Genomic DNA, 20,330 nt, shown 5'->3' with positions numbered 1-20,330 from the left:
ACCTCCATCTCATCCCATTTCTTGTAGAAGCCCTGAAGACTGGCTGGTTCTTGCTGAGGGTTGTGACAGTTCCCCTCAGTGGTGATAGGAATTTCTTTACAGGCATTGATTTTTCTTTACCAGAGGCACCAGGCTGTTTCATTCTAAGGCCAGCCAGGCGTACCTCATCCTCTCCTTCCTCACAGGTCTTTGACCATTCAGAGCAGATTAATGGAATCACAGCAGCTGTCAACAGCAATGAACAAAGTCTTAAGTGTACATTTTCATGGTCTCATGGTTTCCATGGCTCCATGGTTCCTTCTTGTCAGTCAAAGCTGGCTCGATCGTTAAGTGGCTGTCTCAGGGATGAACATTCCCATCCAGTCTCATCCAGCAGGGAATTAGATCTTCCCTTTTTCAGGTTGTATACAACACGACGAGAGGGGCGGATCTGGAGAGAAGCCCTCCGTTAGCCTCACAACCGGGACACGTGCAGCTGAATTTGGCCACTGCTGCTTCCTTGCTGAAAGGCCTGGAAACTCCTGACCTGTTTATATATCTGCTGCCGGGGTGAGCGATTCTTGAACCCTGTCGTTTGTCTTGGGTTTATCTTCTTCTTCTTTCTTTGGTCTCTCTCATTTATCATACCCTCTATACTCATTTGCCCAATAGCATAGAAAACCTGTTTTACCGACACAGGAACGGGATGCATTCAGTATTTGAAAATTCATGTTTCTAGGTCCAAGAGGACATTCATAGCAAAAATGTGTGATTGTGATCGAGTTTGTCAGTAAGCCTCTTTAGTCAGCCTGTAGTGATTATGCCTCTATATCTCTAAGCCTAGCAGGTCTAGATTCATCTCAAAGTTAGATAGCTGCCTGTCTCCAAAAATCCTTAAGGGTCTTTGTGTCCCAGAGTGCAGTTGCCTCACAATCTCACATCCAAAGGTTATATAAGGGTTTGATTACACTGGTCAACAATGATTATACTTTGTGCAAAACTGGAGGTAAAACTACCCAAACACAGGTCAACAGTGATTTTGCTTCCTGCAGAACAGATCTGTTTATGTAAGATTTTTGGACTCTGAAGTTCTCAGCCATAGTGTTTTGTTCCAGTATACTCATATGTTATTACATTTGGCATGTAAAAACCGTACCGAGGAAAGAGGATACTGGCTATGTTGGTTGACTATTGCTAGACACTGAAGTGGGATGTTTCTGAGGGCAAATATGGACTAAAATCATACATGGTATAAGTGCGTTTTCACAAGTGATTTCACTTCGTCTAAAAGGAAAAAAATATAATGTTTTTGTTTTCTATGTAGTCAGAATTTCTCTTTCAATCATATGTTGGATGTTATTATCAGATAATATATAGGATGTTAAAATTGAGTTAAGACTTGAATTCTCTGTTACACATACTATAATTAGTTTATCTTAACATCTTCAGTTTTGCCAACTTTAACTTTCTAGAAGTCCCAGAGCCTGAATGTATAAGATCTTCAAAGTCAAGTCGATTCTACAATGGCTCATGGTAATTACGTCTGGTGGACTACATCAAGTGGTCAAAATACTTTTATTATTTTCCTACCTCTGGTCATGCACATCCCTACAGAGCTTAGCACTAAAAGTACTCTCCCTCTGCACATGATATTTCAGTCTTCAAGTATTTTGAACCAGTTAGTTCCTTGGCTCCAGACACAGTCTTTTAACCTCACTCCCCTCCCTAAAGAGTTCGGCTAATCAGTATGTGCAGGCTGCTTCAAGACATTAGCACACGGGCGGAAGCATTTTCCAGTGTGCCCTACAACATCATATGATTGGATTTAAATATCAGGTATTGTACAACCCTATTTTCACCACCCAGGAGCTGATGCTGCCTTTGCAGTCTAGGGCTAAGTTACAACTCCACGCTCGTCTGGTCTCGTCCGAAAAAAGAACAGAAAGGACGTCTGGTCAGAACGAGACTCAGTGTTTGTTTTCACGCGCCACCTTGGCCCACATCATTACTGCTCTGCCAGCCCTGATGATTCTGTCTCTCTGTTTTGTTATTTTGTTGTTGTTGTTGTTGAGGTATGTGGCAGTACAGATTGTATTCACTACAGACATTCTTTCGTGAAAACGACAAAGAACTAAACGCTAATACTAATTTGTTTTTTTTTTTTATAAAAACTATCATAAAATATTTTTCAAATGTGCAATGGTTTTCCCTGAAGAAAAAAAAACAATCACAGAAAAAAAACAATCACAGAAAAATATCAATATCACACAGTGCTTCTGTGAGTACAGATATGTAAATTCTGAATATCACAAAGGTTGCAAACAGACATAGCAGTATTCTTCTTAATTCAATGAAATGGATGCATTCATTAATTTGTCAAGCCTTTACCTTTAACTAGTATCTTGTGGACTGCAGACCCCTAGGATATGTGTTTTTGTCCAGAGTCCCAGAATATCAGCAGCACATGTAACTTGTCTGTGTGTGTTTATACCCTTTCCTTTGTCATGGTTGTCACATGTCTTTTCAGGACAAAACTAAAGACTAAAACTAAATTTAAAATTCCTGCTGCAAATATCTACAATCTATCCAAAATAATCCTGTCTTGCTATAGCCATAACCTTGCAGACAAAGAATTATCCTAAATTCTGGTTATCTTGTCAGTATCATCCCCATGCATCCTCTTTTTATATTTTATATTTTGTGCTTCAGTTATCGTTCATTTCTTTTGTTATTCATTATATGGTTCATCTTAACCGTTAGAAAATGCCACTGAGTGCTTCCAACTTGTGTCTTGTGTCTGAGTCTTCACTTTGTGTAATGTTCTCAGTGGGAAGTCGAATTCAGAATGCAGTTGCATCAGAGGTCTTGGTGAGCACACAGTCAGTTTGTTCACAGTATCCTCGATTATTTCAAATGGGTTTCACTTTTGCAAAAGTGGTTAAGACAAACGTGATGTGGAAAAGCAGAACGGTTAGGAGAGAAAACTGCAAGCAGCCATTCCATCTTGTAGCTAGAAATGGATATGACTGTGGTGTCTTAAGATGTCAGATCAGTATGTGAATATCTGCTTCAGAGGCAACTGAAAGTGTCATGAAACAGTTTGAACAGCACAACACTGTAAAACAGAACAGGGCAAAATAACACACAGACAAACAGAAAGACGTGTGATTCCCCAATTGATGAGTTTAATGAAACTAAAACGAAACTGCACAAGTACACTAACCACAACAAAAGAAGCAAACGTAATTAACGACCAACAAATGTCCACACACACTGAACAGGCTTGAATGAGTACACAATACACTAAGTGCACAGTAGCTCCCTGGGTGGAATGGCGAATAAAGCATCACACACCACTCGAGGAAGGCGTGACACAAAGGACAGGAAATGCACATGTGACACAAAGAAACAAAAACACAGCAACCACTGAATGATGGAGGCTAATGGTGAGAGGGGTTTACTCAACATCAACACAGCGGACATCACTTCTACTCTGAAGGTCAGCATTACAACCAATGCATCTTTTTGGACCATTTAGTATATATGAAAGTTGGTGTAAACCCTCCCGTATATCTCACGTGTTTGTCTATGACGTCCCTACTGCAACACAAGCGTGTGCTGATCAGAGTCTTGCACCACTGGGTGCAGAATCTGCAACTACTCATCAAATGCATGAAATAGTGGAAGGAGAAAAAGGAGCGGCTAGGACAGCATTGAAACAGAAGAAAATAAAGTGCTCAGTGCAAAACAACCAAGACAAATCAACCAAGACTCACTACTCCACTCTACTGAAGGACAGGAGACACATCTTCAAGGTCAATTATGTACACATATTGAGTAGCTGGAAGTGGTTTAAAAGAATCATCTATGTGGAGATCACCCTGATTAATTAATAGACTCAGACAGGAATGGCTCGATGTTAATAGATATAGCGCAAGGTGTTGAAGGTAGAGGACCACAGCATTAAAGCGGTGTCATATTCAAGGGTTATATATGTGTTTTGTGTTATAAAAGTTAGTAGCATAACTTGGAAATCGGGACAGTCATGTGTGAGTGAATGAAAGAAATCAAGTGAAAAAAAGTCCTTGATAAATGATGTCAGGTGGATTGACATTCATTATTCCCAAAACTTGGAGGAGCTTTGAATGCTACATTATTTCTCATGACCTTTCAGGATTTTCAGGTGATTGGATAAGTGTCAGCCTAGAAAATATGCCTTCACATATAGTTTGTGTGTGTGTGTGTGTGTGTGTGTGTGTGTGTGTGTGTGTGTGTGTGTGCGTGCGCGCGCGTGTGTGTATCTGACTATATCTTTATAATTAACTCTAAATTAAAAAATAACTATTAGTTGGAAAATTACAATTAAAATAGAATGAGCACAATTTAGTGGCCTTTTCAGTATTTTAGGTTAAGCTAATTTCATGCAAACACCCCACTAGGCTTGGATAAAGAGATAAAGATACTGACTGAATAATGGATTGCACACTGAGTGTGTAATCCTCTCTCATCCATGTTGGAGGCAGAGAGAGACACAGAGAGACAGAGAGAGACACACACAGAGAAAGAGAGAGAGAGAGAGAGAGAGAGAGAGCGCAAACTGTATCATACAAACAGACATTTAAACACGTCTAAAAACAGCTGGAAATTTGAGGTATCCCCTAAATCCAGATATATTTGTTTGTTATTAAATGTTTGCATTTACACAACTTCAAAGCAATCCTTTAATCTCGCTGTGGCTGTGTAGACAATGACATTACATGGCCTTACAGTTGTAGCTGTGCTCTTCATTGTCTGTTTGAGGCAGAGGTAGGCATTTCAGTGCACTTAATTAAAGCGATATGGTATAACCTTTTATTCACAGCTTCCATAACAGTAAATTGCCCCAGACACTGTGTCCATAACTATAACTGTTTAGCCAAAATGATCCAAATGTTAATCTAGCACATAATAATGGGTCTGAAAGGAAATAAGAGACTCTCTTGTAAGAATGTATAAAAGTGAATGGTGCTTAAAATCACCATAACGTACACAGTAGCTCTCTCTATGAAAGATGCATGCAGTTCTAATGCAATTAGACGGAGAGTCTTCAGCAGACTGTAGTGGATGGTGTGGTGGGTGGATTGTCATCAATCAGCCTTAGCCAGGCAGTAAAGAGACGCACATGCAAGATGGATTTCTGCCCGCCTGCAGCACATGGCATTAACTCTGACGTCAATGTGCCACTCTGCCAGCTATAAATACCCACCCGTAAACAGTGCTCTGGTGAACTCCCTAATGCTCTATTAGCGCTTCATGGTGGGTGTGGAGGCACACTGGGGAGAGGCCCCGGCTTGTTTGAGAGTTTGGGTGGGAGCGATGGACATTTTGTGTAGGTGAGAGGTCGGTAACACCACATTAGCTTTAACGTCACAACTCCAACCTCTATAGGTATGTTAAGCCCCAACCAGCATGTCTGGGAGGTCAGCTGGGAGAGAGATTAATCGCGTGATAAATATTCCCTCTCCATTCTGCTCCCGTCAGTCATATAACATAAACCAGTAGTACACAGAGGCTTCAGTCAGCTTGTTTGAATGAAAGTGTTGTCTGACCTCTGTTTCTGTGGTGGGTGGGAATTCAGACATAATTTACAAGGGAAAAGCATCTCGGTGAAAATGTGCGCACAAATGTCACATCAGCAGGGACGTTGCAGGGGCGTGTCCTTCAACAGCGCGAGAAGATGGAGGAGACCACCTGAGAGTGGGGAGAGTGTGTCTACTACCTCACATGTCTACATGTCTGGAGTGGTATGGAGCGAGAGAGAGACACAGAGAGAGAGACAGAGAGAGAGAGAGAGGTGTTGAAAAGATGTGGAGATTACCAGGAGATTACACTCTGCACTTCTGAAGATGGTAATGGATGTCAGACGACCTTTCTCACAGTGTTGACATGGGAATGGTAGAAGTGATGATGTCACAGGCACTACTGCACACCGACCCAACAATTCTGACGCTTAAACAGCTGTCTACATGACGCTGACCTTACACATCTGTTTTACACCATGGAAAATTATTGAACTGAATTGAATTGATATGACATTCAATCCTAAATGAATAAATAAATAGACACATAAATAAATGAATAAATATTTGTGTACCATGTTGATTGCAACCTGTTCATCTGAGTAATGATTGATGGAAAAATTGTGGGACTGCTGGTTGTGGGCGTTGTCCTAGCATGGGTGTATCAGTTACAGCAGGATTGCTGGAGGTTTTACACTTTAGTGTCACTGTTGAAATGTGAGTGTCTGTTACCCAAACACATTATCTGTTATCATATATATATATAACACGTTTCAAATATTAACTAAAGTTTTGTGACTGAAGCACTGGAGATATGTAATAGCACATAAATACAGTGTGTACTGTTTGTTAGTGCTCAACCAAATTTGCAGGTGCAAAAAGTTTCAACTAACACTAGTAAAATGTGTGTGTGTGTGTGTGTGTGTGTGTGTGTGTGTGTGTGTGTGTGTGTGTGTGTGTGTGTGTGTGTGTGTGTGTGTGAAAGGAAGGCAAGGTGGGACAAATTGATACATCTGAAAAAGAAAATGTAGACCAAGACTGTGTACGCTGCGAGGAGAGAAAGTACATTTTACACATTACACTGAGTTGGTTTAACTAAATGAATTAATAAAACATACACACACACACACACACACACACACACACACACACACATATTTATTGCCTCCAGTACTCTCCTTTGAGTAATCTACACTGCACTATTTAGCTCATTTTACTTGTTCTAGTTAAGCAAATAAATGTTTAAATGATCTGGTTAATTTTATCATTTAATGATGCATTTGGGGGGGGGGGGTGTCATTTACCTTAATCTGTTTTGTTCACAGCCTGTAGTCCAGTAGAGAACTGAGATATGAGAATTCCTAATACAGTGTGGTCAGACACTAATGTCTGGGTATATCCACACACTTTACCCCCCTCAGTTATTTACCGGTGTACAGAAAATATAATTTTCGTAACTCCCCAGAATGGCTTTCATCGGTCTTCACTTTGGCATGTTCTGTCAGCACACAAGACATTTCGGACCTAAAGCATGTATGAGACCTCCGTTGCTCTCAGCTGCCATGATATTAAGATTGACAGACCCCCCCCCGTCTCTGTTCTCATTTGATTCCATGACTAAAGGGTCTGAATGATTCAGCATCACCTTCACAGATTGAGCGGTCGGTCACATTTAATATAGCAATTTTGCCAAAGGTGACACAGTGATGCCCACAATGACCTTTTATTCTAAGTTTTGTAAAATGACTTTAGCTGCTTATTGCCAATGTAGAATTTTCACAGAGAGGTTGAATATATTACAAGATCTTGTAAAAGTAGTATCATGCAAGTTCATTATCAGTTAGAAGTTTAGACACACCGGACAAAAATGTAAATGCATTTTGAGCAAAATATTTATGAATTCATTTGTTTTTTTTTTTTTGTTTTTTTTTTTTTTTATAATGTCCCAATGAAAAATAAACAACAACAGCAACAATAAACATTTGCTGAAAGTTTCCCGTCCTTATGAAGCTGGGTCTAAGAATGCCAAGGGCATGCAAAACTCTCAGCAAAGCAAATGTTGACTGCTTTGAAGGATATAACATATAATACAGCACTTCTGATGTCTTTACAAAATATAAAACATGTTTATACTCAAAAGAACAAATCTGTGTGTTCAAACCTTATTTTCTACCCACACCACTTCACATGGGACATTTCACACCCTTTTCCACACCCAAAATAAATGCCTTGGTACATCTAGATACTGTGATTTCCTTTTGCCACACAGACAAATTGCTCCCATAAATCCTTTTTTCTTTTCTCAAAAAATTGTATTTCCATATCATCTCATAAAGCAATGAGCAGATATCCGTGAGTATCTGACCAGAGATGATCAGCACAGAAAAGTTTGGTTTGGACCTAAGCTCCTATCCATGTTGTAGAGATGTGTTGCAATGGTACTGCAATTTCTGTCAGTGACGTAAATTCAAATGTGATGCATTAGGCAGAAGCTGGTGGCTCTTGAGTGGATCTCCAAGAAACAGCACCATCTGAGTTCTCTGCTATTCCTGTGTTGTTGCTGAAGATTTCTAAGACACATTCCTTTTAGAAAGTATGTGCCAGTCATTTGCATTTCAACATTACATAAAATGTATTATTATTCTCTCTCTTGAACAGCTATCTACAGTATTTTTTATGTAGTCTTATTATGGAGGTGATTCTAGGTTCAGATAACAAAAATACTGTCGTTTGTGTATCTATTTGGCTCCAATCTAAATATTTGACGCTGCATTGTTGCTGGGATGGGGGAAAGAGACCAAAAAAACATTTTCCAGTGGTTGTGCAGACTAGTCACCAATCAGATATGGTTCCCTGGTGGCTGAGAGCTGCATTTAAGCTCTCACACAGCTGGCTGTCTCTTCAGCTTCTTTAGGTGGCTCAGCAGTGCAGCATTGCAGGTACTTTGATAAGAAACTGGCAAGCTTCATATGTATTGTAAGAGTTGGCTGCAAACCTTTGCCCCTGCAGATTGATGGTTCTGGCGTGAGATAGATGAGAGAAAGAGCTATTGCACTGAGAATTGACTAAAACGAAACAAAAATGAATAAATGTTGCAAAAATACAGAAATCCATCTCCTCTGTGTATACTTCTAACTAGATGGCGTCAGAATGGAGCCAGAATAAAATCTTTCATCACGTTATATCCACCATTACCTGCCATCTATAGCTTCTTGAGATAGCTCTGCTAACTTATGGATGAGTTGACCTTTGTGTTTTTTTATCTCTGCCTGGTGGCAGTGTAAATCGTCAACAGGAGTGCATGCAAGTGCACACAGGTGGGCGTAGCATTCTCATTTCACCCCGACGGCCTGGCGTTAATGTGCCAGCACACTGTGGCTTTTTTCTTGATTATCGTCTCTCCTGCACTGGAACCTTCCGCCAGCTCCCCGATAGGACTGTGGCAGTCCAAGCTTATTTTAGGGGTGAAACGTAATTTTCCAGTTGACTGCCACCACCCTGGAGAAAATGAGCAGAGGGTAACAGAAGTGTGGATTGAGTGAGCACATAAAGACCACCGTTACGCACAGAGACCAAGCTCACTGCTAAAGCCAGACTGAGCCATTGTTTTGTTCAACCAATACACAGGACTAGCTGGGCTTTAGGTATGGATTTATACCAAGTCAAGCATACACTAGACAGATTAACTTGGATTTACATAAGTGGACTTCGGTGCACTTGAAAGTGTTGGGATTACACAAAAAAACTGCATAAATCAATGATGCAAAAATTCTGTACTAGTCTGTCTTCTGTGTAATCAGGTACCAAGCCATGTACGATACATAGACTATAGCCAAGGTCTGCTTAGAGAGACATGTCCATTCTATGTGATGCCATTTTATTACCAGAGGAATTTCCAAGTGTTCAGTACCTGTGTGAGTGAAAATTGTGAGATAAGAATGGATTATTGAAAGTTCACATTCTAACTAGTATTGAACTTCACTGTTTTATACGCTTTCTGCATGTATGTGTGTGTGTGTGTGTGTGTGTGTGTGTGTGTGTGTGTGTGTGTGTGTGTGTGTGTGTGTGTGTGTGTGTGTGTTCATACATGCATGTGTGATGAGCTCGAACAGATGAGAATTCAGTTTGCATATGTTACATCTGTCAGAGATTCAGTGAACTAAGGCAGTGCATTGCTACCCTTGGACTGCAAAAAAGCAAATAAATGTTAAGACTGTGATTGTTCTTATTTTTCATAAAACAGCACAGTGCAGTCTCAGTGTACAGTACAAACGTCTGCCTAATATACCCGAAGCTTGAAAACTCAAAGCTCTTTACTATTTGAAACATTGTATAAGTAAGTTCCCTACATCAATTTTATTTTATTGTATGTTATTTAAAATTTTTATCTTTTATCTATTTAAGAGTATAATTGTAGCTTTATATCTACTACATTGTATGTTATGTGTAATGTATGTAAGCACTTTGTGATTCACCTTTAGAAAAGTGCTATATAAATAAAGCTTTACCTTCCCTTACATCATACAAGGGAATAAAGTTTTGTATTTAATAAGTACATGGTAAATGATAATAGACATTTGTATGTAAAACAGGGTCTTTCTATTCCAGAGTGCCATGTTCTTTAGTCTTTTAGTATTAGTCTCTGAAGATTTGTAGCACAATTTCCTCAATGAAACGAAGCCCATGTGATTAACATCTTGGGAAAGCTCAGCACTAGTGGACAGCACTCTAACCTTTGACCTCAATCAAAGATCAATCTAATACCCTTTTCATCTCTCACAGGTAAAGATAAAACAGCTGGTCTAGACCAACAGCCTTAAATCCACCCTGTGTGTGTGTGTGTGTGTGTGTGTGTGTGTGTGTGTGTGTGTGTGTGTGTGTGTGTGTGTGTGTATGTGTGTGCGCGCGCGCGTGTAAAGTAAATATTCTTAGTTGACGCTTTGAAAACAAAAGCTTTTAAATCTATTCTTCCACAAAATTCATTTTAGTTTTGTACCTTTCACAATAACGATCATCAGTGGTCAGAGTGAAATTACAAATCTGCATAAGATGTATTGAGGAATCTCCATAACAAGCCTCGCTTACACAAACACTCACAGAACTCTCTCTCATTATAGCCATGTCATCTGGCCTGGCACTCAATTACTCTGGCGACACGGTGAACACACCAACACATTAGCATGCTTATGGAACCTTCTCAAAGGTGGGGAGGTAATTCCTGTACCAAATGATCAAGGTGAAGACGTCCTCAACAACATCTCATTCTATTGGACAGACATGCTTTAGTGGTGGTTGCTGTCAGCCTTGTCTTCCATTGGCCGCTAGGACACAAGCAAGGGCGTTTATAGCACAGTGACCCGACAGAAGTAACATGGAGTTTCCCTTTCCCTATTGTAGTATCTTTAGCTTGTTCTCTTAAGCTAAGTAGACAGAGGTGGATGTCATGGTTGTGTCTCGTCCAGATTTGAGACATCACTCAGCCACTGAGGTGATCATGCTGTCTGCAAGGCAAAGTGTAACACCCAGGTCTGACATTGTAAGACAGTCCTTCATTGTAAGACAGTGTTTTCATATTGTTGGTGTAGCATGTCAGCAAATCACCATGTCATCGGTTGAACCCAGACAGAAACGTCTTTTGTGACAGAAACTGAGCTCATATATACAGCTCTCTCAATCATTTTATACAGATGTACAGAGATTAAACTCTACTTTCAGTAGAAAATGGAAATTTGGGCTGTGGTGTAATAATTTAACCCAAATATCAACCCATGTAATCACAGCTGCCCAAGGTAGTTAAACCCTGAAAAACATGAGTTTTGACGTCCCTTTAACGTGGCCATTAGAGCTGGACAGGCTGATCCACCAGTCAGTTGCTTTACTCGCTCAGAGTCTGCTGGAGTATCTACTGCCACCCTTCTGTGGTAACCCATGATGTTGTGATGAATGTTGCTCTAACACCCATATAAGTGCCAGTTAAGGCTTTGCCATTAGGAAAAGTTGTCATATTGATGGCTGGCTACAGCCGGATATTGAGTGAGAAGTGTGTCGCTCTTGGGTACATTTCGAATATGCATGTGTGTGTGTGTGTGTGTGCGCACGTTAGAGTCCTGCTGGTCCTGAGGGCCCCGTTTGGCTTGCGTGAGCGTAACGTTTCGCTTCAAGGCTGTAGTTAGCTCCGTACTGGCACTGAATGAGTGTGTCCCAGTTTACAGCTACTGGAAGAACCTGGGCACACACACCACAAGATGCATGTGTTATCTCCTAGACTGCCAGGATAAACATGATGTCAAAATATTAATGTTTCTCCTACGCCCTTTGAATGGCAATAGGAGATATGGAGGAGAGAGCTTGGTCATGCCAAGACCAAACACTTTTTAATAAGACCATTTTCCACAAATGCTTTTGAAGTAATGTGATGTAGCTTTACTTATTTAGAGTCAACTTAAATGACTTTGGTCATGGTCTAGTGAACCTGTCAACTAGAAAAACACTCATCCATTAAAATCGAAACTGCTGAAAGACTGTCAGTGAGGGAAGTCAATCACTTGTAAGAGATATCATCTTTTCTTTTCCATGCATTGTTCGTTTAGCCTTTGTTTCTAAAGGGGACACCAGAGTATTGGTTTCCCCTGACCCACAGTGGGGTAAACGCAGGGTTATGAGGTTATGAGGTTTGTGAATGAGAGGTGGGCTGTGTCCCTTTCGATGACCATGTTCCTTTAGACGACCATGTCTTTTTAGATGACAATGTCCCATTAGACGACCATGTCTTTTTAGATGACCATGTCCCTATAGACAAACAGGTGTCCTTTAGACATCTGAACCGTCCAGCTCGGAGCTGACTGCAGGCATTAAGGAGGGATTAAAAATTCAATAATGCATAAGCCTGCTGGACATAATTAGAGTGTCAGGTCATGGTTTTTACTCTTACCTTCAGGATCTGTCATAGCCCAAGGGTCTGTTTCATGGCAGTGGGAGAAAGAGTAAGTGTGCCAAATCTGATCAGTATTCAGCAACCACAACTGCATACATAACGGTTTACTCACAGCTCTGTATTGATTTGGCTTTGGTGCAGAGTGTAAGTTTGGTGTTTGCTAAATTCCGTCTTGTATTCTCTCATTGGGTATGAACACATAAAAATTGCTGTACTTTTCTTGTGGTCTGTGGTTGCTATTTTTGTTTTTGAATGAAAGGTGTTTTTACAGGAAAGGTCTACATTTATTGTGGTAATGCTGCGTGGATGTTTAACAGAACTATATAGAAACCTCTGCTCATCTTTCTGACACATGACACTTGAGTGTTAGGCTATTATGCTGCTTTTCCCTACATGTCAGCTGATGGGATTTTTCCCTGATTGTCCCTTTGATGATATTTTCCTTTTGTCATATGTAAGAAGTAGTTTCAATCAGTAAAAAGAATGAATGATTTTTAATGATCAGAGAATATTCTTGTACGTCATCAATTTGAACAGGCACACCATGGAATGACAGATCAGACATGGCAGCTCAGATGATTAATATTTCACATCAACTGTATTTCTTTTGCCCTTTATCACGTTTTCTGTCTATGCCACTATGTATGAGGGGATCAATCTTTTTCAAAGTGTACAGGATTATAAATAGATTTCCAGATTTTACAGCCTTTTTGGCTTAAAATGCCATGTTGATTTGTAAGACTGATATGAAGGTTGAACAGATCAGCATGGGTGTGCTCTCTCTCTCTTGCTCTCTCTCTCTCTCTCTCTCTCTCTCTCTCTCTCTCTCTCTCTCTCTCTCTGTATCTGTTTGTGGCTATAGTCAGGTATGTACACAGTGTGGCTGTGCGTGTCCCCCCAGTGTGACTTTCTCACACTTTGTGTGACTGGTGTTGACGACTTTTCCAGCCTGTTCTGTTTGTTTAGAGGTTTAAACACATTTATTGCACATTCATTATACATTCCATGGGTTTAATACATTAATTACATATTTCATGGGTTTACTGTAAAACATGCATTATACATTCCATACATACATTCATTATACACATTCTATGTTCTCCTTAAAATATTTGTGCCAAGTGTTGTTACTGTTTGTTTGCTACCTATTATTTGTTTTAGGTAAAAATGAATACATCACACTTTATGCAAATGACGATCTGTTATTCATGTAGTTCATTTTTAAACATTGTAAACATACATGCTTAGCATGCATTCAGTGAATACCATCCTGTGGTAGAATCTAGATGCAAATAAATCCATGGAAAATGCAGATTTATTTGCTCTGTCACAGCTGTAGTTGAAGCATGATTGTTGAGAATGAAACTTGCAAGATGAGGCATAAACTGTGCTTTGATCCTCTGATGAAGATGAATACCGCTGGGGCAGAGAGCTGCACACTGATTGGCTTGAAGATGGGGTGTGAGGGGGCGGCGCTGGGTGTCACGCCGCCAGCACGGCATTCTGGGATCCGGGCCTGCCTCTGTCACGATCTATTTAAGTAGCAAGTGCTGGAGATGTGGCATTCGTCTCCTGCTGTTAATTGATTAGTTCACAGCTCAGCCCTCGATTCGAATCTCATTTCATATGATTTCCCATCGTCACCTTCTTTACCCCTCAGATAAGCCCCAAGGACCACACAGATGTGTATGTTCACTTAATCTCTCTTTCTCTCTCTCTCTCTCTGTTTGCCTCTCTCTTTCTCCCTGTCTCTCTCTAAACTGCTCTAGACATGTGAGGCGCACACACACACACACACACACACACACACACACACACACACACACACACACACACACACACACACACACACACACACACACAGAATCTCTATATGTACACAAGCGTGTGGAAAACAATCCCCTGAGTGGTGCATAACGTAGCACTGAAACAGACAAACAAGCTGACTGTGTCAGTCAGATGAAAGCTGAAGTCATGGAGATACCCACCTGCAACAGACAGCGTGAGATTCACCACCATCATGCACCCTACAGTCCTGCTCTCCTGAAGTGGTAGAGAGAAAGGCTGGAAAACAGAGGGATGGAGGAAATAATGAAGAGGGTGTGAGAGATGTGTGTGTTGCAGGTGATGTGGGCGTCACCATGACTTCAGCTTCCATCTGACTGACACAATCAGCTTGTTTGTCTGTTTCAGTGCTGTGAGATTTGTGTGTGTGTGTGTGTGTGTGTGTGTGTGTGTGTGTGTGTGTGTGTGTGTGTGTGTGTGTGTGTGTGTGTGTGTGTGTGTGTGTGTGTGTGTGTGTGTGTGGAGGGGGAATATGTACTTGAAGGTTACATGTGATGCTTATGGGCTGCTTCCTGTCCTGTTCTGCTGTCTGTCCTGCTAAGTTGAGGTTTAGGTTAGCCCATGGACGGGTGGGTAACACAGCTACGCTGCAAAAAGTCACAAAAATTATCATAAAAATGTTGAACAACTATTCCTGTAGATCTTTAGTTAGCCATACCCCATTAAAGACGTCTGAACTTTAATCTTTATATGATTATATTTTTCTAAGCTTATTTATGTTTGAAGATAAAGATTACAAAAAACAAATAAATAAAAAACAATAAATATATACATACCACAGGGTAATCAAATGAACCCCCTTTGAGTCCCCGGTGCTCAGAGCTCCACCTTGTAGGTGCAGCATAAGGGTGCATGAGACACAGCTCCACCCTCCTGACCAACGCCATCACCACAGTAGCCCTGCAGGAGGTGGAGTGAACGAGTAGTTGTTCTGAAACTGGACTAGAGGACGTGTGTGTTGTTCAGACCACAGGAGGACTGAGAAAGTGCAAGAAACAGCAGAAGTTTCTGGGAGTTAATCGAGAGCATCACAGCATCATCCTTACCAATAACAAACTCCTAAGGTTGATTTTACACGGAATACATGAAGAAACGCTCAGGGCTGCGATATCAGAGAATTCACCATGACCTGCTCCAGTTGGCTTAGACGCGGACAGTCGGGGAACGCAGCGAGGAGCAAGGTCCTGGTAAACACTGCCCACAGCCTGCGAGCCTCATCCTCACTTCCGCCATGGGAGAGGCCCTCTGTGAGTTCTCAGGATCGGCCAGAGTGAATGTATGTTGTTCTGATTCTTGACTTCACTGATGAAGCCGTCCATTTTCCTGACAGAGGCGAACCATAAGCAAGACTCCTTCACACTCAGGAAATGGGCTGAGTGAATGATGCTAAAAGGGACTCACGGCTTCTTTTAATCCCTTTCGAGTCATCACATTGACATATCGCTCCTTCTCTCTGGTGCAATTATGGAGGTATTCAGAAGGTGCCTTCTCACCTCAGCCCATTTTTTAGTCTAGGGTCATGTCATTAATAGCGTATTGCTTAAATTACATGTTTCCTGAGCTGCCCTTTGAGCATGCTGTCATTTGACCAACCATTTAGGTTCATATTGTTTGGACACTGTATGCACATTTTATGGGCCGATGTCTTAACATTTTTTTTTTTTCTAAGCTGGTGTTCGTTGTTCACTCTGTTGTTTTTTAATGAATTTTTTTCTGCTTATCTTTTCCACTCACCATCTTGTCTTATGACATCTGTTTATTATATGGCAATAAAATAGAGGAGTAAATGTTTCTAGCTTCAGGGAAAAGAGAGTCATGTTCTAGCCTGAACCACATCAATGCACATTTTCATGTACACACACACACACATCCAGACTCCCTTCCTATTCACACATTACGACAGAGCGTCAGAACTGCAGCACGTTTCTCTCTCTCTCTCTCTCTCTCTCTCTCTCTCTCTCTCTCTCTCTCTTTCTTTCTCATTCCAACACTCGCACGCTCTCACCGGGAGTGCCCTCACACTCCCATGCTCAGATATGGTTATTTACGTAAAGGAGCTTGCCTCTCTCTCTCTCTCTCTCTCTCTCTCTCTCTCTCTCTCTCTCTCTCTCTCTCTCTCAACCCAAAACAATAACACGGTTGCAGGTTATCTGTGGGCTTAGCACGTATTGATCGTGTCCTTCCGGCGGGCATGCGGCAGCAGGCAGGCTGTGGCAGACAGGAGCAGCGGAGGGTGTTTGATGTGTGGATCGGCAGCCCTCCCCTAATCACCCCCCCCCCTCCACCACCACCTCCCTCTTCCTCTCCCCCTCCCTTCACTGCCTCGTGTTGGCCAGGGCGAGCGTGCCCCCCCACCCCCCCTCCCCTCTCACGCTGCGCACCTGACCACAGAGTCGGTGACACAGGCACTCTCACAGTGTGAGGGGCTATCCTACAGAGCTCAGAGAGAGAGGGGGGGGGGGAGAGAGGGAGAGGGAGAGAGAGAGAGGGAGAGAGGGGGGGATGAGGAACAGACTCCAGCTGTCACACTGACAGACTCAGGGCTCACTCGGGGGCTGTAGCCCACGCACGCTCCAACTTCAGAACAACATTTCTGCTGCTGCTCCGCTGGATAATCCACGTTCATGTCGCTTTGCTTGGTTGACATTTTTGATATGGAATCACCCACCAAGGAGATCGAGGATTTTGAGAACAACTCTCTGAAGTATCTGCAGCCGGAGCAGATTGAGAAGATCTGGTTGAGACTGCGAGGACTGTGAGTAGAGTTTATGCACTTTTCTCCCACTACATGAATGTGTGTGTATGTGTGTGTGTGTGTGTGTGTGTGTGTGTGTGTGTGTGTGTGTGTGTGTGTGTGTCCATGCATGTCCTGACAGTGTGCTGTGCAGAATAATATTTCCCCACAGTAAATGTAAATATAATCCTTCTTAACTGAAGGCTTTTTTAAGGTGCAATTGTACCAAGCTAATTTCCACTTCTCGTTCCATGTGTTTAGTTAACGTTTAGCAGATGTTTGGTTTCAGAGCAACCACATTTTCAAGGGTGTTTTGGGAGGTCACCTTTAGGGCAAATATCCTCTTTAAAAATATTAACATGCTATGAACTTGGGTAGTAATGTTCCTAAGACAGCAGCCCCAGAGATGTAAAATATGTCTCCAAAGATGTCATTTGTCAAAGCCCCAGAGTACGAATTACACCTTTGGAGACATATTGTTGAGAGTTTTTATAATTAATACAATATTGACAGGATGATTAAACATGTAGATATATGAGCTCATAAACCTAAAATCTGTCGTCAATACATTAATATACAATATAGATATATAGATATATTATATACATATATTATATGTTGATTAATATATTGTGCATTGAGTATATTATAATATCTATTTGAGCTGAACAAAGTTAATTTGGATTCTCAGTTACCTTAATTTAAATGAACTGACCAATGAGTCCAGTTTAAAAGCAGACTTCAGGAACAGTGGTTGGTTTGCTGCAGAAGTCTACAATACTGCTTACCAGAGGATTAGTGCTAAAAGAAGAAATTCTGGAACATCTTATCATATGATCGGGAGGTAAAGTTCAGACTCCTATCAGAGTAATGGAGTGGAAGAGAGCAAACAGCAGAAAGAGAGAGAGAGAAAGAGAGAGAGAGAGATTGTGCACATTGCATACGTACAGAGGAGGCTCACGTTAAGCCTGCAGTCTGTCACTTTTTGAAGTGTTGAAGAAGGACGTGAGAGACGTTCACATTAGTCCTGCTCTTTTTCCAGTATGACCAGAGCAAACGTGACACAAATAATCAAACATATTGCTATCTACTGCAAAAACACAGATTTGTAAAGGCAATAATAAATGTCAGTATTACTTTTTACGTTTTAGTAAATGAGCAGTACAGTGCTGACTACAGCAGTTGCATGTTTGCCTATATGTGTGCGTGTGTGGTGCTCTGGTGGTGTTGTAGGTGGGGTGGTTGGAGGGTTGCTTCATGTGCACATGTGTGTACTGCTGAGTCGTGACACATTTCACACTGGTCCCAGTGGGGTCCTCCAGTTCAATGTGGTGTTCCAGGCCAAGCCCTGTGGATACTAACCCTCCGTTACGTCTAAAGATATCGTGCCTCCTTTAAACCACAGTAACTAGGTTTGCTCTGACAATGAACTAACTCCAGGACCCATGATCCGGGTGTGTAGGTGCCCCGGGCAGCTCCCGTTTGTGCTGAAGACAATCTGAGAATCCATCAGCACTGCTGTGAAGCCAGGATTGACATTGATGGAGCGGTAAAACGTATCCCGTCATCCATGCCTTGCCAAATTGCTTTTCTGTCCTTGCATTCATTGAGGCCAGCCACGGGGCAACAGAGCAGAGTGCCCAAGGAAGGCAAAGTCTTGCTCTTGCTGGGATTATTCCCCTTTTGAAATGCTTTTATTGGGCTCGTTGGGTTTTTATGGTGCTCCGGGTGCTGCTTAGGGAACGGGGCGTGTCTCTGACACCTGGGCTCACAGGTATAGAGGTAAGGCTGTAAAGGTTTAATGTGTGATGAAGGCTGCAATAAGAGAGAGTAGCAGGGATTTACATTAAAATTAGTTCAGAAGCTGGAGGCTTGTGTGTGTGTGTGTGTGTGTGTGTGTGTATGTGTGTGTGTGTGTGTGTGTGTGAGTGTGTGAGTGTGTGTGTGTGTGTGTGTGTGTGTGTGTGTGTGTGTGTGTGTGTGTGTGTGTGTGTGCGCGTGTGGGCGTGTGCGTGTGTGTGTGTGTTGGCATGTACATGGTAGAGAGATTATAAGAGATTAGAACCTCAAATGGTAAAGCCTGAGAAACATGGGACCATCATACTGTAGTGATGAGGATGATGATGATGATGATGATGATGATGATGATGATGATGATGATGATGATGATGATGATGATGAGGACATAATTTTAATTAAAGGGATATTCTGTGCTAATTTTAAATTACTTTTTTAATGTAATGCACCTTTAACAAACTCTTACCACAAATGAACATTTTGATGTCTCTGTGTGTTTAGAATGTAGAATGTTATTTTGCTGAGGTTTTTAAAATACACTTACATTTGCCATAAAGAGGATAACACTACAAAATCAGCATCATTAACACGTTCTCCAGGTTTATGTCTCAGTCCAACCATTTTCATCAACATTAAATTCACTATTAAAACAAGTTTTACAGTATGATCAAAAAAGTTTAAAAAAATTAACATTTCTGTTGTCAATCATCTATTTGCAATATGAACTGCTTGCCATCTGTTTTAAATACGCAGAGACACATCAGTACCTTTGGCTGTGGTAACATATTGGTTACTACAATTTCATCAAAAAGATATTATGCAGAACATCATTTTGTGCAATTAAATTAAATATTACAATGCCAGATGTGTAGTATCCAATGAACAGATGGGGAAATCACACCAAGACGCCCAATCTTAGGGGTGGTCCTGCCCTCTCGCATCCATGATTTGATGTAGAGCATTGTGGGCGTGTCTGGTGTACCAGGGTCTGCAGTGATTCCTCAATACCCCTGGCTATGCTGTGCTATGGGTTAACCTGATCAGTCACCTTAGCTGTTCCATCTTACTCACGCCTGCTCTAATGAACCCGTTTCCTAATGATGATTTATATTTCAGACATGCTGTTGTTTTGGTGCTATTTGTTTACATTTCCATTCACCAGTTCATTTACTGCATATCAATGTCACATTCAGGCTCAAAGGTAAATATATAAAGGGAGAAAAATGATATGAACAGGCCAGTTTAATGCCTGCAGGCTGTCCGCTAGGTTTTTAACAGATAGAGGAATATCACACTTCTTGGCCTATAGAGGGTAAATGGGGTGTCATACCTAAAGAGCCACAGCCGTAGTGAAATACTGATATGCTTTTATAGAGGATCCTTTTAACCACTTTCCCAAAACTAAGATCATAGGCATGACAGAGGCCATATCCATACCTAGCAGGACAATCTCCAGTAATATGTATGAAAAAAAAAACATTCT

At 41.4% G+C, this 20,330-nt stretch overlaps 1 protein-coding gene across 6 annotated transcripts in view; it reads left to right on the top strand.

Moving 5' to 3' along the window:
• pde1ca (phosphodiesterase 1C, calmodulin-dependent a) overlaps positions 1–20,330 on the top strand; it is a 68,615-nt gene that overhangs the window by 8,131 nt on the left and 40,154 nt on the right. Inside the window, exon 1 of one of the 6 annotated variants that reach the window (XM_076971869.1) lies at positions 16,831–17,071. The exons of the other annotated variants lie outside the window; for them this stretch is intronic. Coding sequence (XP_076827984.1) covers positions 16,941–17,071 — 131 coding nt within the window. The 5' untranslated portion in view covers positions 16,831–16,940. Of the gene's footprint in view, positions 1–16,830; positions 17,072–20,330 lie in introns of those variants that run through there. 6 annotated transcript variants of the gene reach the window in all.

Source organism: Brachyhypopomus gauderio, chromosome 13 (genome assembly GCF_052324685.1).
Source record: "Brachyhypopomus gauderio isolate BG-103 chromosome 13, BGAUD_0.2, whole genome shotgun sequence".
NCBI classification, from domain to species: Eukaryota; Metazoa; Chordata; class Actinopteri; order Gymnotiformes; family Hypopomidae; genus Brachyhypopomus; species Brachyhypopomus gauderio.
This window is presented reverse-complemented; position numbering and strand designations above follow the sequence as displayed.